General features: G+C 38.3%; 1 protein-coding gene across 2 annotated transcripts in view; it reads right to left on the bottom strand.

Moving 5' to 3' along the window:
- The window catches only part of TRPC6 (transient receptor potential cation channel subfamily C member 6), a 94,169-nt gene that overhangs the window by 5,383 nt on the left and 64,315 nt on the right, over positions 1 to 24,471 (bottom strand). Inside the window, exons 3-9 of one of the 2 annotated variants that reach the window (XM_048934361.1) lie at positions 23,567 to 23,755; positions 21,398 to 21,562; positions 13,716 to 13,929; positions 11,129 to 11,356; positions 7,641 to 7,905; positions 5,741 to 5,936; positions 4,059 to 4,262 (exon numbers count right to left, since the gene is read on the bottom strand). In XM_048934361.1, the coding sequence (XP_048790318.1) occupies positions 4,059 to 4,262; positions 5,741 to 5,936; positions 7,641 to 7,905; positions 11,129 to 11,356; positions 13,716 to 13,929; positions 21,398 to 21,562; positions 23,567 to 23,755 (1,461 nt within the window). The remainder of the gene's footprint in view (positions 1 to 4,058; positions 4,263 to 5,740; positions 5,937 to 7,640; positions 7,906 to 11,128; positions 11,357 to 13,715; positions 13,930 to 21,397; positions 21,563 to 23,566; positions 23,756 to 24,471) is intronic. The other variant, XM_048934362.1, reaches the window with a different exon arrangement.

Raw genomic sequence — 24,471 nt, 5'->3', positions numbered from 1 at the left:
GAAACTGCCAAGATTTCCATGTAACCTCATTTTTACACTGATTGTTAAGCGTTCTGCCTGTGGCTTTTTCCTCTCCAAAAAATTCTACTATTGTAATGAACTCAGCTTGTCACATAAATGAATGAACTAGTACATGTTTTTAAGGAAATATCAATTAAAAATTTGCCCGAAAGTAACTGAAGACTGAAGCGAAGATAATTTAAATACACCGATGATAAAAACTAATAAAAATAAATATCCATCCCTCCAGGTGTGTTGTGTGAAAGAAATGTAGCCTGTATGCCATTGCTCTTAGAAAAAAACATTCTTGTTTAAATTTGCTTCTCATGTCACCTTTCTCTAGTACTGCTTGAAATTCAAAGCAGTGGTGAAATCAATTTTCATCAAGCTTAATGAAAAGCTTTAAAAATGCTGAGTCACTAAAACCTTGAGCAAATGTTGAGGGAACGTCATGGAGCTGTGTCAGGGGAGGGTCTGCCAGAGGACTGGGAAAAGAGTCTCTGCCAGAAAGTGGCTGGGCACAGAATAGGTTCCCCAGGGCAGTGAACATGGCCTTAAGCTTTTGGAGCTCAAGGAGTATTTGGACGGTGCTCTCAGACACAGGGTTTGACTTCTGGATGGTGCTGCGTGAAGCCAAGAGTTGGACTCCACTGATCTTTGTGGGTCCTGTCAAACTCGGACTATTCCATAAGATCTGTGAAATGCTGGAAGATTTACCTGTAGCACATGAGACATCTGAAATTAAAAACAAGGCTGCCTTTGGTGTCAGTGTTTGTAACATCTATGTTTGCTTTTATAAGCCATTATGAACTTAACCAGAGGCAGGGGCTTGCCAAAAGCACACTGTAGCTCCACGCTTTCCTTCTAGGATTGTAATGAATTTCTTTTCACTTCTACTCTTCAGCTGTTATGAAAGAAGCTTGTCAGACTGGCTAAGAATCCACAGAGGCATGTAATTTCTTTACTGGACTCCATTCTGCTAAACTATAGCCACCATCTCAAAAATTACTGATCTTGAACAGGCCTCTGCTCAGTCTGCTGCCTATTTTAACCCACTTTAAAAAGTTACATAAAGGATATATTTGATTCAACCAAAATAAGAAACTCTTAACTTATTTACTTTTTTTGTAAGTCACTGTTGCCATATGCTCATCTTTCCACATATTAAGTCTCATTTGTTGGTTATAAAGTTTTTTTCCACAGTGCGTTGTAACAGTGTTAGTCTTTAGACTTCTACCTCTGCCTAAAACCCTACGTTCCCCTAACACAATTAATTTATCCCAAACCACTGCAAGACAAATAGACTGACTATAAACACTTTAAACAAGCCTGTTATGTACAGCTATGAATCAACTCAAGTGCTTTTTACTACACTTGTATAAAACAAATATCAGAATGCTTTAGAATAAAACCAAACTGCTTTCTTGGTGGACAGGCTTAGAGACAGGCTGCAAACGGGAATTCAAAACACTGCCCAAGTGCACGAGGGAGACATTAGGAAAGCCAAAACTCACCTCAAACTGACATCTGCAAGGGCAATGAGAAGAGCTTCTACTGCTGAAATAGCAGGAAAAGGCTGAACAGGGAAAAAGTGGGTCTGTGGCTCAGTGGAGCAGGATGGTTAGTGACAGCAGAGCTGAGGGATTTGGTGCTTTCCCTCCTTCAGACTTCACCATTAGCCTACTAGGACACTGTGCTTAGAGAAGGGCTTTGATGAGGAGTTCCAAGAGCAGGCTGAGAATGAGAGTTGAATCGGGCAAGTTGAGAGAGCTTGGCCTAGGCATATTTGTTAGATCTGATGGGCTGCAAACACGGGTGCTGAGAGCAGATGGAGTCCTTGTAAAGATGGCAAAAAGATCATGGAGACTGGGAGAGGTCTCCAAAGACAAATGTCAAACTCATCTTCAAAGAACCCAAAATGATGATCTTGGCAACCACAGGCCACTCAGCCTCACTTTGATAACTGGAAAAATAATGGATTGAGTTGTTTTGGAGAACATTTCTGGGTACACGGAGAAGCATACGGTTACTGGGAACAGTAAGTGTGGGTTTATGAAGGCTAAAATTTGCCTGACACTCCAGGTGGCTCTCTGTGATAAGCTGACTGGATTTGCAGATGAAGGAAGAGCTGGGGATGTAATCTATTTTTACTTTAGCAAGGTTGTTACAGGCTCGAGCAGTGGGCTCAGGTGAATCTCATGAAGTTCAACAACTCCAAGTGCAATGTCCTTCACCTGGCTTGTGGCAACCCCCACTGTCACTACACGCTGGGGGACAAAAAGGATAGATCACAGCCCTGCCAGAAAGGACATGGGATAACAGGGGATGGCAAGCTGGACAAGGGCCAACAGTGTGCCCTTGCAACCCAGAGGACTGCACTGAAAGAAGTGTGGCCAGTACAACAAAAGATGTGATCCTGCCCCTCTGTTCTGCACTGGTGAGGCCTCGCCTGGAGCACTGCATCCAGATGTGGAGTTCTCAGTACAGGAGAGACACGGAGCTGTTGGAGCGCATCTAGAGGAGGACCACAAAAACAATTCCAGGAATGGAACACCTCTCCTATGAGGACAGACTGAGAGAGCTGGGGCTGTTCAGCCTGGAGAACAGACAGCTATGGGGAGATCTGAGAGTGGCCTTTCAGTATCTAAAGGGAGGCCGTAAGAAGGAAGGGGACAGACCCTTCAGTAGGGTGTGTTGGGAAATGAAGGAAGGGGAAATGGTTTCAAACTAAAATAAGGCGGTTTAGATTGGATATAAGCAAGAAGTTTTTTACAGTAATGGTGGTAAGGCACTGAAACGGAAAGGTTTTGGATACATTGGGAAACACTTAAGGTCAGGCTGGTCTCTGAACAACCTGATCCAGCTGTAGATGTCCCTATTCATCACAGGGGATTTGAACTAGACGACCTTTAAGGGTCCCTTACAACTCAAAAGATTCTTTGATTCTGTGATTTTAACACTGTACTCGAGAATATATTTTACCAATATTAGGATGTTGTGGGCAAAACTCTGGCTGGATAGTTTTTATCAGAGAGCAGTAAGGGTTGTTGTCATGGGGCTTCCACTTTTTAACACAGAATCTATGAATCTATAAATCACAGGATGGTTTAGCCATGGCTCTTTTGATGCACCACAAGATACTGCTGGCTATCTGGGCTGCAAGCACATACTGTCAGCTCATTTCCAAATTTTTCAACCACCAAGTCCTCTGCAGGGCTGTTCTCAATCTATTCTTTGTTGATAGTACTGACATTGCAAACTGCTCTGGCCCAGATGCAGGACTTTGGACTTGAGCTTTATGAACTTAATGAGTGCACATTTTCCAAGCCTACTCAGGTCACTCTGGAGGATACTCCTTCCTTCTTGCATTTCAACTGCACCACTCAGCTTGGTGTTATCTGCAAACTTGCTGAGGGTGCGCTTGATCCTGCTATCCGTGTCATCAACGAAGATATCATGTGGTATTGGTACAAGTATGGACCCTTGGGGGACAACACTCATTATTGGTTCCCAGTATCTTTACCAATGACCAGGTGTCAGGACGTGTTGGAGTGCACCCGTCAGACTTAGCAGAGGACCACAGGGATGGTGGGGGCTAAATCACTTTCCCTATCAGAAGAGGCTAAAGAAGCTGGGCTTGTTCAGCCTGAAACAAGAGTTTCATCCTGGATGGAACACTGCCCAGACAGGTTGTGCTCTCTCTGTCCTTGGAGGTTTCCAAGACTGGACCAGATGAAGTCCTAAGCAGCCTGGTCTGACCTCAGAACTGAGGAGGCAGTTGGATCAGACACTGCTGAGTATTTTCTGATTCTGTGACAGAAAGCAGGAAGAACTGTACATTTACAATGTTATTTTGGAACTTAACTGATTATAGAAGTAGACAAATATTCATATTAAAAAACAAAGTAAGAATTTCAGCCTGTACCCAGTGACTGATTTCAGTCTGGATGAAGAAGATCAGGACTTTCATCAGAAAAAAATGATCAACGCTGATAATGAAAACTTAAAATCGTTTTATCTTTTGAAATTGGTAGTCAGTATATGTACTATGAAATTACCTTGTTCATCTCTGCATCTTCCTGGAAGCTTTTCTTTTGGCACATAAATGGTTTAGTGATCCATTTTTTGAGTCTGAGTAAGAGATACAGCAAAGATTTTGGACTTGGCACTAAGTTGAAGGGTACTGGCAGAGTCCTCCCTTCTTCAAAGTAAGAAAACCAAAGTTTAGCCCTTGCAAATTTCCATTCTACATCAGCATCATCCTGAAAAACAGAAACATTACTATTAATATGTATTAATAGCATCTTTAGTATTGAAGATGCTCTAGATAATGTTGTGTGCTTTGAATGCAGTTGGCTGAATTTAATTTCTAATAAATCAAGAGCTTGATTATAATATGTGAAAATCACATATAAATGAATTTAACTGTTATCAATACATTTAAAATAATGCAATTTCAGAAGATCTATGGAGTTTTGATTTAGACATTGATTCATGCAGAATGAGTGCTAATATTCTGCATTACAGCTTCACAAAGACTTTTTACCCACCCACTAGGAGAGTAATAAGAATTAAGAATACACAGCACAATGCCTAACAAAAACATGGCAACATTCAACTTCATACTCTTGGGCTTGACTGAGTAGCCATTTGCTTGGGACTCTGTTGTACTTATGATTTTTCTTTTTTATTTACTATGTTAACAGAAATGTAAAACGCTCAATGAGAACATGAGATCTGATTTCCTATTTCACCTCTTTAACCTATTATTTTCTTTGTGAAGAAGAAACAGTCTCAAAATTTTAGCTAAGAATTTTACTACTTTAAACTGAGCTTATGAAAGGTTAGGGGATTCTTCCTGAATTCCTTCCACTTGCTTAAAAATGTGATTAAATCTATCATCACCACAATTTATGTTTAACATTTATAATGGTTAAAACACTTATTTTTCTCCTTTGTGTAAATCACAGAATTGTAGGAGTTGGAAGCGAACCTCTGTGGAACCCCCCTGCTAAGGCCAGTCCCCTACAGCAGGTTGTAGAGAAAAGTGCCTGGGCTGGTTTTAAATATCTCCAGAAAAGATAAATCCATGCTTCTTCAGTCAGTTTCTCTCACCCTCGAAGTACTAAAGTTTTCAAGTTCAGATGGAACTTTCCTTGTTTCAGTTTTTGCCCACGCACCCCTTGGCCATGAGGGCACACTGTCAGCTTATGGTCAACCCCTGGACTATCAGAACACCCAGGTATATCTCTGTAGAGTTCAAGAGAAAAGCTCAAGTCCATTCTGCAGAAATAAATAAAAGTTTTGTTCCTGTGAGGACAAAAGAAATGGTTGTTTACAGTAAAGAAGGAAACAGTGTGTTCTAGACTGGCAAGGTCAAGGCATAGGAATGAAAACATCCTTGTAGCAAGAAGGACACTACTCACTACTTGAATTGTAACTACAACAACAACAAGGTATAGGGAAGATTTACTAACTCACAACATACTATCCTTTTTAGGACCCTAAGACAGTTCAGTAGCAGTTCCTTGGTCCAATCTAGTTCTTACTTCAAGCACAAGCATCTGAGCAATTTCCAGCTATTTTATAATAAAAATGAAGGTTGGAATTAATATTTTTGAATAATACATTCCAAAATCCTATGTGTTATTTTTCTTATAAAAGATGACAAGTAGGTAGCATTTCCAGGAGATGTAGACAACCAGATGTAAAACTATTTCATAACAAATGGAATTTTTACCTCAATTTCCTGAAATGAGCTGTTAATCATGGCAATAAGCATGTTCAGCAAGACAATGACCATGGTAACATTATAGACTCCATAAAGAACGTAGCCAATATTTTCAATGAACTTGTGTTTATAATTGATAACAACTGATTTAACTTCTGACAGTCCAAATATAGCCCAGAACAATGTCTTGAAACTTTCTTCAACACTAAAAGGAAAAATTGAACACACGCACATTAATGAAGAACTGTAGAGCCTTAATGTACAAATTGCCAGCAACTGTTTTTATACGGAGTATAAAATTTTCTGTTAACGCAATGCACAACTCCTCCACCATAACATTATGCAGAAAAAGTTGACTACCTAATTTTACATGTATATGCTGTTCTATAAAGTAATGTCATTCCTAATATTTAAGAATGACAATAAAAAATTTCATTCAGTTTAGGAATTATATGCACAGTCTCAAAAGAATATTACAGTGATTCACTATAAACTTTATTCTACATGCTACATACTTGCCTGTAATGTTAACATAAATAACAAAAATTACTAACCTTTACATGCTTCATTATAATTGCATGAACAGTTCGTAATGGTAAAAATTGGTATTAATTATTACACCATTAATATGAATGGTATTCTGAAACTGTGACCTCAGCTTCTCTGACTGCAAAGCAGTACTCTTCAAAAAATGTGTCTTTTACACTGAAATCCTGAAGCTGAGCTTTTACTATTCCCAGAGATGCAGGGTAAAGATAATAAGCCATGGTGTGGTGACTGATTTTCTGATTATTTTTTTTTCAGGTTACTATTCCTCCTTTATATATCTGTATGTGTATACATACAGAGAGAGAGGGAACATATATGATATATTAAGTATATATTATATATACACATAGACATAAATTCAAATATCTGGGGCATCTATTCCTATCTGCACCCCTCTCTAGATGTATTTTCTCTTGCTTTGATGAATAAATCTTATTTTCCAGCAACCTGAATGCAGAAGCATTGCAAAGCACATTTTGGATTTTATTGCATTATCCTTAAGGAAAAAAATTAAATTCATAATTTTTAATTGTGAATCTACCTGTCTGTATATAATATTCTATCAGCACTCTATCTGAGAATTGAAGTTTTAGGTATTTCATCTATTGTGTGAACTAATAGTAAGAAGAAAATTAGTAAAAAAATTTCCATCTAGGTCAAGTTTGTTTCTTGGCTGTGTATGCTTTGTAATTGCTACAGCTTGAATACCATGACAGCCCAAAACAAAATGGGCACAGAAAAGAATGAGTTTTCATTCAAGTGATTTATCTTAAAATCACAGTTAGAAATAAGATGTCATAACAAATTTACACCAAATAAGTCCTGAGACAGAAAGAGTAAATTCAGAACTTCATTTCTTATGGTGGAAAAGAAAAAAGACTAATGGAATAACAAAAGTATACTTTTTCCTCCCAAGATAGAACAATCTGTTGCCATAGGAAACTATGGAGAGACAGGTGGCTTAGACCTTTGGCCAGAAAGAATATACAGAACTGCCTGAATTAAAGGATAAGTATTTTATAGTGTGTATCACACTGTAGTGATCAGCCTGCTTCAGTGAAAGGACAGTGGCAGCTGACTGAGGAACCAGCTCCCACATGCTGCAAGGAGCCACCATGCTGTGCTTTGAAGTTGTAATGCTGACTGCCCTCACAGCACGATCTGTCCTGCAGGCCCAGGATTAAGAACTCATCCACTAACATACAAGAGAGAAAATAACCACTTAACACAACACAGAGTGATTTTTAAAAACAATTATAATCTTATGCAACAATTAGTAAATGTAATATATACAATGCAAGCAACCATCTTTCCTCTAAAAACAGCCCACAATCATTAAAGTCTAATCAGTTGTACTTACGTTGTAAATGCTTCATTTTGCTTCGCTCCCAGATAGTAGGAGTAGAGATTAAACATTCCTATCATGAAAGCTACAAACACCATGATAAATATCACCATGAACTTGAAGATATCTTTCACAGTTCTGCCAAGTGATATCTGCAGCGGTCCAAAGCTTTCATTGGCTGGTAAGATATAGGCTATTCTGGAGAAACTCAGCACTACTGCAATTGCATACAGGCCTTCAGATATGATTTGTGGATCAGACGGATCCCAGTTGATTCTGGCTAGAAATGAAAGATGAGAATTTCTGTTAGAATTTTGAAGTTCACCGTAGGATATTCACTGAAGTGCTGTTTTTAGGTGCATAACAGTGAACCAAGTCATTGCAAATTGGATCTGAATTCAATGGAGTAGTGCCTTGGTATGAATGGTAATTCATACCAAGAATGGTAAAGGTACAACCTACATTTTGTTTTTTCCTTTACCGTACATTGCATCATGAATTTTCAGCTATTTTCATTAGTAAAAAAGTATGAAACTTTGCTGACTGAAAGTAAGGAGCAGTTATTTTTTACCCTTTTGAACTTAAAAACCACATAGAAAATCGATGTCCTCCTGTAAGCAAAATCACCAAGAGCTGTGAATTCAGTTATTCATCTGGCTTCAGTGTGCCATGTATAACTGCTCAAATAGTGCTAGTAGTGGTTGTACACTACTTCACAGTGCTCAGTGAATGCCTTACATGTCACCAGAAATAGAAGTGTAAGAAAGAAAGGTACTTCACTAAGATTGAAATAGAGGTAGGATACTGGCTCTACTTACTGTACTTAATAGATCTCCACTGATTATAAATGAAAGACAAGTAAATTAAACAGTATGTAAGTTACTTGAATGTTCTCCAAATCAGTGAGTGACAATCCTGCCCACAACACAGGGTTGGAATTATTTGATCTTTAAGGTCCTTTCCAACCCAAGCCATTCTATGATTCCATGATTCTGTGATGCCATGGTGCTGTAATTCTACGATCAAGTGAATGTGGTATTGCCATTTGATAGGAAACACATTCATTTGCAGGAGGAACATTCAAGTTTGAATCTACTTAAATAAATCTCTGTAGAAAAACATCAGAATGAGAAACTCAAAGTTTTTTAAGTTCAACTCACAATTATGCTTCAGAGAAAGAGAAGAGGTTAACCTGGCATGGATTTCATACATCCCAGCAGAGTGTAATCATTGTAGAAAATAAATAATTTATATAGAAATGAAGACAATCACTGACTTATTGCTAAAGTACTGTTCTGAGTTTTAACTAACAAATAACTATTTAATACAAGTCAGTTATTTGAACAGCTTTACATTTTATCCATTCTCAGTGACGCTGAGCAACAATGCTTCGAAACACCCTTTGTAAGTCCAAAAATGTTATTCTTCAAGGAACTTACTGCCATGCCCATATTCACGTCATGACAATGAAATGAATGACGGTGGTTTTAGACATAGCAAGAGTCAGTACAATCATTCCATTTCTTAGCTGCTGTGTGCTTCTTGTGGGTATGTGCAGATTGTTTTGTTCACTGAGCTATTCACTGTAAATGCCTAGAAATCTGTATAAACATGATGTATTATGTATTATCTGTATTTTTAATCTGTACAACAGAATACTGTCCCATTTTCTATAAAGAGACACAGCTGTGTAAGTTTTACCTCATTTTTTGTGAATAATTGAAAGCAAAGATGGAAGATGTTGGGTTAGTATTTTTCCAGGTCTCGTAATGGGCTGTTACCATACACCCATTATTACCATAGACAGAATTTTACCACACACAGGTATTTTCCAAACAGGCTTAAGTGCACACACTTAAAAAATTGCTCAGCGCTGCTCAAGTAGAAAATAAAGCTGCAACTTCTTTTCAGGAGCTGCCTTCCCAGGGGTGGTAAAATATCATACAGCATAAATGAGATAAAGACTTGTGCTTGTCATATCCAGAAGCTGTAAACATAATGTTTGCAAGTTCTTCAAGTAGGTGTTATCTAAAATGGAATTAAAATGTAACTAGTTGCCTTTGTAACTTAGGTGAAATTTTGTAACTTCTCAGCAAAAATTTAGAAAACTATAATTTACTGGGTTTCAAAATAAATATAATTACTCTTTTTTTCCACAATCTGGACGATGAAAAAATGTAACCTTTTCAGGAAAAATACTGGGCACATTGAAATGTGAAAAAGTGATGTAATTTGAAATCCAGATAAGAATAGCTAATACAAGGAAGAGAGATGTGGTGTTATTGATTGTGAACACAAATAAACAGGGCTTAATCTTTCCTGAATTGTGCAAAATAGCTTCTACCCACTTCTCATATGTGACAAGCAAGTTTACTAACAAGTTCATTTATTATTGAGATATTAAAAATATTAAAATAATGTAATAGAGTCTCTGGGCAAAGTATTCAACTGTAGTTAAAGATACATCACTTATGTTGGCAAAAAAGTGCATCTCATTGCTTAGCTTTACCCCTTTGTTAAATTGCATACATCTCATTCTCAGTTGTTCCAATAGAAATGTTTGCAGGATAACATTGTGCAACTGAAAAGATTAAATGACCAGGATCAAAATAATGTAAAATTTCTGAATTTAGATTATTTCAGTGCTTGATGTCTAGAATTGTTCCCAAGAAAATGTATGAGTACAGTAGGGATGACAAAAAGAAGTACAAGTCCAGAACTTCTTTAACAAGTACATTGTGGAACTAATCATAAAATCATAAAATCATAGAATGATATAATCATCAAGGTTGGAAAAGACCTCTAAGATCATGCAGTCCAACCGCCAACCCAACATCACCATACCCACTAAACCATGTCCTTCAGTGCCACGTATACATGTTTCTTGAACACCTTCAGGGACAGTGACTCAATCACCTCCCAGGGCAGCCCATTCCATCAGTTGATCACTCTTTCAGAGAATAATTTTCTTCTAATATCCAATCCAAACCAACCCTGGCACAACTTGAGGTCATTTCATCTAGTATTATCACTAGTCATGTAGGAGAAGAGACCCATCCCCACCTCACCACAACCTCCTTTCAGTAGTTGCAGAAAGCAATAAGGTCTCCCGCAAGCCTCCTTCTCTCCAGATGGAACAATCCCTGTTGCTTGAGCTGCTTCCCATAAGATTTGTGTTCCAGACTCTTCACAGCTTCATTGCCCTTCTTTGGACATGCTCCAGGGCCTCAATGTCTTTCCTGTAATGATGGTCCCAAAACTGAACTCAGCACTTGAGATGGGGCTATAGAAGTGCTGAGTACAGAGGAGTGACTGCCTCCCTGCTCATACTGGCTGCCCTATTCCTGTTACAAGCCAGAATACCATTGGCCTTGGCCACTTCAAAACACTGCTGGTTCATGTTCAGCCAGCTGCTGACTAACACCCCAATATCAATTTCTGCCTTAATGTTCTAAATAACAGAAAATCTATCAATAAATTTTAACCAAATGCATTCAACTCACCCAAGGTGTAGTATTTTATGTTGGGCTCCAGTGTTGGACTTGACAGATCTTTCATATTTGCATCAACCAAGTTCTGGGCTCTGGATGCGTGCCAAAATGCCATAAACCTTGCTATGAATGATGCTGCAAAAATTGCTAACATACCAAAATCAAGCATATTCCATAATTCAAAAAGATATTCCTTTGGACCTTGAGACCAAATTTCTTTACATTCAGACCATATCATGCCTAGTAAAACAGAACAGAAAAAGCAGTGTATTCTTTTAACTTCATGTTCATTTTATATGATATTTTATTATGTACAGGGTATATCTTTTGTTGCAGTCATATCAAAACCATTTTAATCTTAGGGAGCTTGAATAGAAACTAAAATCTTTGAACCTGTTCACTCATATACATGTCAGTACTTCTTCCTAATGTGCGTAATAATACTAATCTTTCATATTGCTTTTGCCTATTCTACTCCAAAAGCTTTCAAATAAAAGAATGGGAAGTGAGTTGTCCATCTGTTCCAAACACAGAAAGAGACTGAAAGAGCAGAAATGCTCTGGCATCATATAACCGTAGCAGAACTAGTAGCAGAACTCACATATTCTCATTTGCAGAGGACCCTGTATGACAAATGAGCATGCAGCTAAGAATCTTACCTAATGCTTTGTGAACAGGGAAAGTATCTGTTTGATTCCTAATATTAATTATCAAATAATAACTCAAAAAATTAAACCTGGGAATATAGCATCCTTTATAGCATCCCTTTTATTGAGCAAATCCTTCCCCTTTTCAAGAAAAAGTTTTCAATCATGAAATAAATTTCTGGAATTCTTGAAAGTGAAAATAAGAAAACAAAACTTTTCATATTTCCTTTTTCATATAATATTAATTACATTAAATAAATTCAATGCTATATCTGTATGCACTGAATTAATTTTTCATAAGTCTACACCTACTTCTGCATGACAGAAATAAAATAAATAGATTAAATTCAAAAACTATACATTCAAATTGGAAAAATACTGTTTATTCTCCAATTATCAAATTTAAACATTTATATTTACAGCATATTTGGAAATCTAAGTGTTATATTATCTCAGTAAAACACAGTTATACTCATTTATACAGTTATCTGATGAAATAATTAACAATTGTCAATGTCTTTTAAGGTTATATGAATTTGATGTAAAAAAAGCTCCAATTTCAATCACGGATAGAGCTCATAAAGGCACAAACATTTAATTGTCTAAGTTCATGAGTGGAAGCAGATTTTGTTCATCTTAAAAGTAACTCTCCCATACTTAAATTATTAAAACCCTCCCCCACTTAATTAATAACCAGAACCTAGATCCTTAAAACATCTGTGCAACTAAACCTCACGGAAATCATAGAATGATAGAATGGCTTGGGTTGGAGGTTGCTGAGGTTGTACTTGATCCCATCACCTATGTCACTGATAAAGATGTTTATTAAAGAGTACCAGTCCAAGACCTGATTTGTCACTGGCCTCCACCTGGTCACAAAATCACTGATAATAGCCTTATGGCTGTGATATTCTAACCAATTCCTTATCCACCAAATAGTCCCCCCTTCAAATCCATATCTTTCCAATGTAGAGATAATGATATGGTGGGGGACCATATCAAAGGCCTTGAACAAATCCAGGTAGAATATATCAGTTGCCTTCCTTTTGTCCACCAATGCCATCACTCTACCACAGAGGACCAGTAGGTTGGTCAGGCATGACCTTCCCTTGGTGACTCCATGCTGGCTGTCATGGATTACGTACTCATCTCTCATGTGCCTCAAATCTGTTACAGGACGACAGTTCCATCATCTTCCCAGGCACAGAGGTGAGGCTCATCAGCCTGTAGCTCCCTGGGTCCTCCTTCCTCCCTTTCTTATAAATGGGATTGATCAAATAAATTGAATTAGACAGCTAAGATATTTTTTAGACACCCTGCTCAGCTTTTTCTGTTAAATAGGACCATGTCACAGAAGTGAACGGGTTATCTCAGAATATTTTTCACAGCATACACTTCATTCCTAAGCTGGACGGAAAAAGTCTACCTCTGGATACTGTGAAGTCTATTAGTTAATGATTCTCATTAGTTAATAATGCATTAAGCTCTATGTAGTATTAATTCTGAGGAAATACTTGCAACATGAGCAGAATATTAGCAGAAATGGAGAACTGGACACAACAACATTGGCCCACAAATGTGGAAATCTTTCCCCATGGAAGCTGACACATGTGATACAAAAAAAAAAAAAAAAAAAATCCCAGAAAACCAACCAACCAACCAAACAGAAAACTGGTAGCTGATTTCCTTAGCTATCCATAAAACTGCATTGATTCATATCAGAGATGCAGTTTTTGCCTAAGTCCTTTACCTGGATATTTGTGATTAACAAGGCACATTTAAAGGCCTACTGACATCTAGTAAGAAATATGAGGCCAATGTTGGAATGCAACCCTCTGACTAAATTCACTTTGTTCAATTTTTTATATTAATCCTTAATAGCAAAGGATTAATTTGAGTCTAGCTTCAGTGAAATCACAGCAAGACAAATTTAAGGAATAATTAATCTTTACCTATTACCCAGGAAATAATTAACATCTCCATCCATGAGAAACACGATGTTTTCATTCTAAATAGCTGTTTTACATTGCCTGTAGTTTCATTGGGCCGGAGCTTGGTGCCATCAAATCTGTCAGCTGCATTCATGACAAGCAGACCAAGAAAAATGGTGAAAGAAGCTGCATGGGCTACAAACTTCATAAATGGTCCACGCATAATCCTTCCCAGCTGTAACAGAGGTTATAAAACAGAAAGATATTGCATTGCTTTCTTCCAAAATAAGGAAAATGAATAAAAAGAACAAGAACACAGACAAATATATGTTTCAATAACACAAAGGAACAAAGATTTGGAAAGAAATTGTACTATAATGCTACACTGACAACCACATTTAAAATTTTCTCCTTATTTGCTATCTCCAGAGGAATAATTTCATTACTCACCTTCACCATATATATGTTTCTATATCAGTGTTTTGAAATAATTCTATAATTCTTTTGGGGCATCTTTATGTCTATTATAGGTAGTCAAGAGAAGTATTTATTATAGTTGTTAAATATATTTCAAACTTACATTCCAGTGATATTTATGAGGTAGCAAAGAAACTGGGATTTTGACACTTACTAAAGGCATTGAAATATCACCAAGAGCACATTATGACTAAAGAATTCTGTTTCCTAACTTTCATGATGCACAGTTTGGCAGTTATTTTGCAGTTTTTTCAACTTACTCCCCCTTTTAAAAAATGTCACTAGGCCTCAAGAGGGTATGTTTATAGTTCTGTAGTGTCTTTATTTCCTTTCTGACTCCTTTGATGGAAACATTCTCAACTCTCAATGTCTAAGCACTACTGCATAACTGTGTAGTGCAACATTAAAAAACCTAAAAGTTCCATACAAACTTATGCAAGGCTGAACTTTTAGTCATTATTTACTATAGAAGATATCTTGAAAGTGCCTGTATAAATATCAAAAGTCTTAGCTAGTTCACTTAGCTGGCAACAGTAAGAAAATACTTTTTTAGCCTTCTGACAAAAATCTCATGTTAAGAATTGAGTAAGTATCACGGATCCCAGACAAAATATATTACTACCTGTGGTCAGAAAAAGGGAGAAGAAGGCAGAAAGTTAAATTATCACCTTAAGTAGTTTTGCTACACTTTTTCAATAGCAAAAACAGAACATTTTTGACTTTACAATCAGCTTTCACAGAAAGAAAGAATAAGGATGCAATGGTAAGGTCTCAATCACATTTAAAAAGTAGATACATATAAAGAAGATACTCTTGAAGAAACACTGTCAAGGTGCGATCACAGAGACGTGGTGGGACAGCTCACATGACTGGAATGTTGTCATGGAGGGCTATGCGCTTTTTAGGAAAGATCGGCCGGCGAGGCGGGGTGGTGGAGTTGCTCTTTATGTGAGAGAGCAGCTTGAATGCATTGAACTGCACCTGGGGGAGAGCGGTGTAGCAGTGGAGAGCTTGTGGGTGAGAATCAAGGGGCGGGCTGGTATGGCTGACACTGTTGTGGGAGTGTGCTACAGGCCCCCCGGACAGGAGGAGGAAGTTGATGAGGCCTTCCACAAACAGTTGGAAGCAGCATCACAATCCCAGGCGCTGGTGCTTATGGGGGACTTCAATTATCCAGATATTTGCTGGAAAAGCAATGTGGCCAGGCATGCGCGGTCCAGACGGTTCCTGCAATGTGTTGAAGACAACTTTCTGAAGCAGGTGGTGGAGGAATCGACGAGGAGAGGGGTACTGCTGGACCTTATTCTCACTAATAGAGAAGGGCTTGTCAGGGAAGTAAAGGTCGGGGGCAGCTTGGGTTGTAGTGACCACGAGATGGTGGAGTTCAAGATCCTGAGTGGAAGAAGTAAAGCAAAAAGTAGGATTGCTACCCTGGACTTTAGGAGAGCCAACTTTGATCTCTTCCGGGACCTACTTGGAGCTGTCTCATGGGCTAGGGTGTTAGAAGGGAAGGGGGCCTGTGAGAGCTGGTCAGCATTTAAGCAGCTCTTCTTCCAAGCTCAGGATTGGTGCGTCCCTGTGAGCAAGAAATCGGGAAAGGGTGGCAGGAGACCTGTGTGGATGAGCAAGGAGCTCGTGCACAAACTCAAAGGAAAGAAGAAGGCCCATGAAATGTGGAAAAAGGGTCTGACTACTTGGGAAGAATACAGGAATGTTGTCAGGGCCTGCAGGGATGCGACAAGGAAGGCTAAGGCCCACCTGGAATTAAATCTGGCGAAGGGGATAAAGGATAATAAAAAAGGCTTTTTTAGGTACGTTAACAGTAAAAGGAAGACTAGGGAGAATGTGGCTCCCCTGCTAAGTGACGGGGGTGTTCTGGTAACGGGGGATGCTGAGAAGGCGGAGATACTGAATGCCTTCTTTGCTTCTGTCTTCAGTGAAAAAGCTCCCCCTCGGGAATCCGAGACCCTGGAGGTTGGTGAGAGGATCTGGGGAATGGAAGACCTCCCTTCAGTCAGGGAAGAGGTGGTCCGAGAGCGCCTAGGCAACATCAATGTTCAGAAATCCATGGGACCCGATGGGATGCATCCACAGGTGCTGAGGGAGCTGGCAGAGGTGATTGCTGAACCGCTTTCTGTCATCTTTGAGAGGTCTTGGAGGACGGGGGAGGTGCCTGAAGACTGGAGGATAGCCAATGTCACTCCGGTCTTCAAAAAGGGCAAGAAGGAAGATCCAGGCAATTATAGGCCAGTCAGCCTCACCTCTGTCCCTGGAAAGGTGATGGAACAGCTGGTGCTGGATGTCATCTCCAGACAACTGGAAGAAAAGGAGGTTATTAGGAGTAGTCAGCACGGGTTCACCAGGGGGAGGTCGTGCTTGTCCAACCTGGTAGCCTTCTATGATGCTGTCTCTGGCTGGGTGGATGCAGGGAGAGCAGTGGATATAGTCTACCTTGATTTCAGCAAGGCATTTGATACTGTCCCCCACGACATCCTTATAACAAAGCTGAGGAAGTGTGGGATAGATGAGTGGACAGTGAGGTGGGTTGAGAACTGGCTGACTGGCAGAGCGCAGAGGGTCGTCGTTGGCGGTGCAGAGTCTGGCTGGAGACCTGTAACCAGCGGTGTCCCCCAGGGGTCTGTGCTGGGTCCAGTCTTGTTCAACATCTTCATCAATGACCTTGAGGAGGGGATGGTGGCCACCCTCAGCAAGTTTGCTGATGATACGAAGTTGGGAGGATTGGCTGACACGCCTGAAGGCTGTGTTGCCATTCAGCAAGACCTGGATAGGCTGGAGAGCTGGGCAGAAAAAAACAGATGAGGTTTAACAAAAGCAAGTGTAGAGTCTTGCATCTGGGGAGGAATAATTGCATGCACCGGTACAGGCTGGGGGATGAGCTGCTGGAGGGGAGCTCTGCGGAAAGGGACCTGGGTGTCCTGGTGGACGACAGGTTGTCCATGAGCCAGCAGTGTGCCCTTGTGGCCAAGAGGGCCAATGGCATCCTGGGGTGCATTAAAAAGAGCGTGGCCAGCAGGTCGAGGGAGGTGATCCTCCCCCTCTACTCTGCCCTGGTAAGGCCTCATCTGGAGTACTGCGTCCAGTTCTGGGCTCCTCAGTACAAAAAAGACAGGGATCTCTTGGAAAGAGTCCAGCGGAGGGCCACGAAGATGGTGAAGGGCCTGGAGCATCTCCCCTATGAAGAAAGGCTGAGTGAACTGGGTCTGTTCAGCCTTGAGAAAAGGAGACTGAGAGGGGACCTGATCCAGGTCTATAAATATCTAAGGTGTGGGGGGCAGAATGGCGAGGCTGGAATCTTTTCAGTGGTGAGTGGAGACAGGACAAGGGGAAATGGCTGGAAACTGCAGCATAGGAAGTTCCACACAAATGTGCGCAAGAACTTCTTTACTGTGAGGGTGATGGAGCACTGGAACAGGCTGCCCAGGGAGGTGGTGGAGTCTCCTTCTCTGGAGATGTTCAAGACCTGCCTGGATGCCTACCTGTGCGACCTGCTGTAGGGAACCTGCTTTGGCAGGGGGGTTGGACTCGATGATCTCTGGAGGTCCCTTCCAACCCCTACAATTCTGTGATTCTGTGATTCTGTGTTAGCAGGCACAAATTTTTATATTTCTCCTTTATATGTTATTTTGCAAATTCATTCCTTTCATGATGTTTCTCGCTCAAAAAAAAAAAAAAATCTTTTTTTAAATTTATTAAATATTTCTTCAGCCTAATGAAATGATCTTCAACAACAAATTGTTTTGTGCTGCCTACAAGGAGAGAAATTGTTTGTCATGGGAAAAGATTCTAATTCAAGCTATCAAGTAACAGCTGTGAACAAAGAATAAGGCAGAGTTGGAAAATGATAAAATACCTTGACGGTGTCCTTTCAAATGTATTAAATTTGTGTTTACAAATGAAGACGCATTAGGAGACAGATGCCAGAAAGAGTCATAGACAGAGAAGAAAGAAAAAACAATACTGAAGGAAGTAATATTAATATAATTCTTTATCAAAACCCATTAAATTTAAAAGACTGAACCCCTAGTCCCACACCCCTTCCAAAAGAGATATAAAAGTATTTTTACAATAGATAGCAAAAAACTTCCTGGAGGTAGGAATGACTACAGTTGAAGTGATTACACAAAACCTGGAAGTTATTACAATGTTTCTACGTAGAGATCCAAGAAAAACATGTAAACGCACTTTTAAAATTTGCAGTCTTCTTAAGGAGATCATATAAGTCAGAAAATAGGAATAAGGTAAAAGAAAATCAAATATAAAGATAGACCATAATCTTTCAGGATACTGAGATTTTTCTATAAACTAAACTCCCTGTTTAACGCGCTTCCAGTGAGGGTTTGACGTAATACATTGTTTGCCATTGCAGAGACCAAGGGTATGGTCTCGTTCTGTAACCAAAGTGCTTTTGCACGTTTCTGATTCTTTGTGCTATGATCTCTGTTTTGGAGAGTGCTTTATACATCTGTTCAGGTTTCAGTTGCCATGTGTGAAGTCAGGAGTTGTCATCAGTATTCCTCATGGGTCTCTTCCAACTCAGGACACTTTAAGATACTATGATTCTAGGACAAGATATGGAACTGTTATATTGTGGTTCCTTCTACTCCATCTATAGGGGTAACTTGAAATTGCTGAGGACTGGAATCAGTGATTCACATTATTTCTCCCCTATATCTGAAGAAGCAATGATAAACACAAAATTATGGAGCATGGCATTATTATAGAGAAGATGAAATAGGACACTGGGTAGTACATGTTTCACAAAGGAGAAGAGGACTGGCAACAAAATGGGATAATGTAAATGCTTTTTAAGTGGAACAATTTCCCAGCTCCTCATGTAATGCACATTAAAATTCAATTTCTTTAGCCCTACCACACTGTAAAAGAATTATGGGTATAACTCTCAGAACATACTTTGAGAAATAAATAGGGACTGATTAAGTTACTACTTCAGAAATCCCAACCCCAAGGACTGGAAATAGTTAAAGAAGATTGTATGTCAAATTCAGATCCTCTATCTTGGCTAGAGGCTGAAGAAAGAATGCATTAATTCATAACATTAAAAATATAAATTGCATTATTAATTATAACTGAAGAGCTTGGACATTATAAAGATTCTCAGATAAACCTGAAAATAATTTTTAGTCCTTCAAAACGTCATGCTATTGAATAGTGTATAAGAAGTTTTGGGTTAATTATCTCTGTAGTTATACTGATTTACCAGCTGGAAAAGCAGAGTAAATAGTTCAAAAAACTTTGAGGAGCCTCCAAGTGGATCACCAGCTGAAACTCAACTAAGTGACAATCTTTAGTCTTTCCAGGATCTGGCACTCATGAATTTCTGCCAAATTAACAGGAATCTGACCACAGATTTTTCTGAATACATTTTTTCTTCCTGATGTGAAACTCTCAATTCAGTATTTGTGGCCCAAGTTCAAATTGTCAAATTTTTTCCTAAACAGGAATTGTTTATCTGTACAATAAACAGGTTGAGATGCAAATGGTACAAAGACAAAGGCTGACCCTATTTTTGGCTTTCTCAGAGCCATTGCATGAGAACTTAAAGAAATATATCAGAAAAATTCCAATGCCAGCTGTTATTTTCACTGTCTTCTTTCTCTCCTATCACTGTGCCCTACAGGGCCAAATGATGAAAGACAGTGGTCAATTTATCTCAGAAGGAGGAGAAAAAGAAGTTTTAAATTCCATCAGATCATACACAGAATGGAGTCTGTTGATATAATGTTCTGTATTGGAACAAATCTATACTGAACTTAGACAGCAAACATTTTTGTCTTCTAAAATCCAAAGAATCCAATTTTGAAGTATGAGTGAAGCACAAGAAAAGAAATCACAACTGGTAAAAAAGTATTCTGTATTTTACATTTGCAGAATACAATGAAACAAAACCAATTGAACATGTACACAGATGACAGCAGGAGATTATTAAAAAGCAACAAATGAAGTGAAACTTAAAGGATGTTGTCCCTTGCAACTAGATATTAAAAAGCTACTCTGAAATAGCTTTTATAGAATGTACAATAGTTCAAAATGGCTTGAAGATCCAATAAATCACTGAAAAGGGGAAATGACAAACAGATAAGTCACTGCTATTGGTTGAAAAAAATTACTAAAGTATGTTGAATTTCAAGGTGAATTTTAAGTCCAAAGAGCTCAAAAAAATCCTACTATATAGGAAAGTGAAAATGACATTACTGATTTTTGCTGTCCAGACTGAAAGAAATGAAAAACATGGCAAAACAAAAACTTTTTCCCATCATAGAAAAATGAGAGGGGAAATAAATAAAGCAAATACTTCAGTCTTCAATCAACCTTTCTTTTCCCCTGGAATCATCTGCACACTGCATCTGGCCTGTTAAAATAATGGATGAATGTCATACTGTGCCCTGTAAGATCCATTTGTTCCTTCTAATATGCTCTCAGAGGAAAACTTCAGTCAGTGTCCATTTGCAATGGATAGTGACTAACTGAAGTAGAGTTTCAGAAGAAGTTCTGGAGAGGTCAGAGACTGTAACCTGTTCCAGCAGAAAGGCCTTCCACAGTGTATGCATCATTCAAGCAAATATAGTAGTAGCATCCAAATCCAAACAACATGTTATAAAGGGATACAGGGGAGCCTGAGCAACTGCTTTAAGAACTTCATGGAATATAATGAGTATTAGCATCATCTTGAAAAGCCAACATCATTCACTTTGACTTCTAGAAAATCAATGATGATAATTTCGGACATTAATGTTTTGGTGACTTTTACCTATTAATTTTTAATCATCAAAAATAAAATTGCCTTTGAGTTAATATGAGTCAACCCACAGCTTAAGCTTAGTCTAGCTCTGTGTCAATGAAAAATGAAGATCCTCAGTATTTGACTACTACTACAACAACTAAATGAAGAATATCTTGACCCATTGTTTATAAACTAAAGTTTTTACAAGACATGTCTTGCTCCAATATGTTTACTTAACATACACTGTATTTAACACACATGGTGCCTAACTTAATTACAATTGTCAGAACATGCAATCCTGAAGCCATTATATTCTAATTCAGTTTTGAGATAACAGATTTGTCATGCGCTATTTGAGCATGAAAGTAGCTTATAGCCATGTTTCAACATTGCCAGTCAGGAATCTACATGCGGATGATAACACACATTAATAAAAGGTCTTTACAAGATTCTAACAACTGACCTTACTGCAAGGGGCAATCCAGTAAGCCATTGAAAGGAATGGCAGTCCTACTGCAACTGCAAGAACAACCAGAAACTTCACCGCCATAGTCTGCTGCCGTAAACCTGACAGATTCTCATACCAGATGGAGAGAAGTTGTTGCTGGCAGTTTGGATGTGCTACAAACTATAATAAAGAAAAGGAGCACAGCAAAAGTATATTATTATCAAAATGATTTTGATTAAAATAGCAGCTATATCAAATGCGTTAAGACTGTGGGAATAGCAAAAAAAATCAACAAATATGCAAAGGAGCACTAACAAGGCTATAAGAGAAAGGTTTTTTATGAGTACAGTCTTCCAGCATGCAGGCACATCGCTATCAGCAAGAATAGATGCATTAACCCTAAAACAGTTTAATTTTATTGACACTATGTTCTATTACAAGCTGTTAATTTCCACTTCAGTGCAATTATCCATCATCTATCTGTGCAAACTCCACTTGTTAAAACTTTCATGTTGGTACTTCAGAAATTTCAGAACAGAGTCTTTTGTTCTGCAAATGATGGTACAGTCTTTGGTCATAAAAGAAACAAATGTGTCACATCTTCACCTGCTAAGGTGGAAAATATCACTTTTTTAGCTGATATAAGAATATAAGTGTCATTTCGGTAGAACACTGCATAAAGGCTATTTGTAACTTGGTTATGGAATCCTCTGGGCAAGTACTGCAAAACTGAGAAGTCTGACTGATAACCTTCTGTTCTGTTAAAACTTCTAAAAAGTGCAAGAAGGATCTTACAAAGGTAGTAGTAAAGTTAGGCTCTTCTGCACATTAGATTTTAAGTCTCAATTTGGAAATACAGTTAGAAGTTTAACTCAATCAATCCAGTATTTCTTCTACAATAAATTCCATTATTTGAAGTATGACTGGTTGAAGGTGCAAGGACTGTCTTTATACATAGCAGGCTAAAGAATGTGCCTGCAGGTATCCAGCTGAAGACAGATCTTGCACTGAAGGCAAGATACAGACTCAAACATCATGAAGGACCCGGTCAGTGTTGTATCTACCCTTTGCAAGTTGCTTTAGCTCTTTTTAGTGAGTTTTCCTTTTCAAATGTTTTGTATGTTCACGTTCATTTGCTAGGAGGTGCTCTTTGGTTAAAATGGCATTCTTCTCCTTTTCATGAACACAGTAAATACTGCTACAAACGTTCAATGTTTGCCCCAGAGATATGAATTCAATTTCTGCTGAAAATTTGCAAGTCTTCCCAGACAAACTAGTTCTGTGAATTGAGTCCATGCTAGATTTTCACACATTCTGATTCCTTTTTTATTTATTTATTTTAAATAAGAAATAGTTTATTTTTGCTGTGTTGACCAGATCTATTTCACTATGTAGGAAAAGTTACCAAGGGTCTTGCTGCTCTGAGAAAAGACAGCCCTACTTTAGGGTAACCTGCTTTCAAAGTACATTCCTGAGTCAAAGCCTTTTGTTCCTCATTTCTACGAATCACATATACATAACTTCTGGTTCACATAAACATCATCTGAAACTTTACAACCTGTATTATCCAAAAGAAGCTCCTGGGTAATTTTAGAGTCTTCGTGCAGCCATTAACTCAGCCAGATCCTACTGTGGAGCATATTTCAAGTGCGGATCATGGTCTTAAACTGGAGGTAGAAAGTAAGCCAAAGCAGATATTATAATTTGTGTTTTTGACACTGCCTGGAGCCCAGTGTTCTTCAGAAGCAAAAACCACTGCACTGGTCTGTTTCTCTTACATCATGTCTTTGATCACCATGGAGAAAAATACACATTTTCTGTGACACAGTTTCAATAAATTTTTTTACCTCTCCGAGTATACACTTCCAGGCTGCAAAATGAGTGCATATTTCTTTCTCTTACTATTATTTCTTTTGGACTGAAAGTTAAAGCAAGTAAAGATCTAAACATTTTGCATATAGCTTGACATTTTCTCAGAACCATTAGATTTCATACTCACTTTGACCAGCATCCACCCTTCATACCTGCTTCTTTATATTACAGGCTGTGTTTGTAAAGTACACTGGACAGAAGGGCTCAAATGTTCATTTAAATGTCCTAAAGCTTCCAAAACATAAACACTTAGTAATTCCACATTTTAATATCATCATGATGACACATGTTTGATCACAAACAATTGCTTACTTTTTTTACTTCATATTTGATTGCGAGTTTTAAGCGGCTAAGGCTGGGGCGACCGTGTTCTCCATTACTGCTGTGACTCGTCTCTACATCACCATTCAAAATAGCTTCCACTTCTTCTGTATTTCTGCACAGATCAAGGAGTCCAACTACAAAATCCTTGCATTGCATAGACAATTTCTTGTAATCATTCTGGAAAAGAGAGGAAGAAAGAAGATGACTTGATGTTTAGAGCTAACAACAGAGGAACGCTTTTGCATTCCAGTAACATGTTTGAGAGAATCAATAGGGTTTTTTTTGGCATCTTACTTTTCTTCTGGAAATTAAACAGCATTTTGTTACTTCCCCTGAATTTTCTTTAGGAGTATTATTTATCTTATCTTCGTCACCTGGGTATCTGTATCATCAATTTTTATCTCAGTTACTTCTCAAGACGTGCATTAGAACCAATTCAAAGTAGAAAACAATTTTAGAAATATTATATGGCATTATTTTAATGACTATTCAAGTTGAACTGTATAGCATGGAGGAAATGATTTTTTCTATTCACCACAGAAATCTACATAACTAGCTCAAATGTGGAAAGTTAGACCGTAGGTAACAAAATTGGGTAAGACTAGTATTCTACGGAGAGCACAACTAAAAAGCTTCCCAACTTCCTTGAGAAATACTCATGCATACATGCAAAACTTCCAATATTTTAATTTTTACTAATTTTTTCTACTTTTAATTTACTACTTTTTACTAACTTTAGGAATTCTTTTAAAGCTGTAATTGTTGTATTAAAAATACAATTTTTCCCAGAAGAGGGAATGCAAAAAAAAAACAAACAAAAAACACAAAAGTAATAGCAAAACAAAACACTACCATACAGTCATGCATTCTCTAATTTCATGTTCAAAGTAAAT

The sequence above is a fragment of the Lagopus muta genome, chromosome 1, assembly GCF_023343835.1.
Source record: "Lagopus muta isolate bLagMut1 chromosome 1, bLagMut1 primary, whole genome shotgun sequence".
In the NCBI taxonomy this organism is placed as follows: domain Eukaryota; kingdom Metazoa; phylum Chordata; class Aves; order Galliformes; family Phasianidae; genus Lagopus; species Lagopus muta.
The sequence above is the reverse complement of the archived record's forward strand: the minus strand, read 5'-3'. Positions and strand labels throughout refer to the sequence as shown.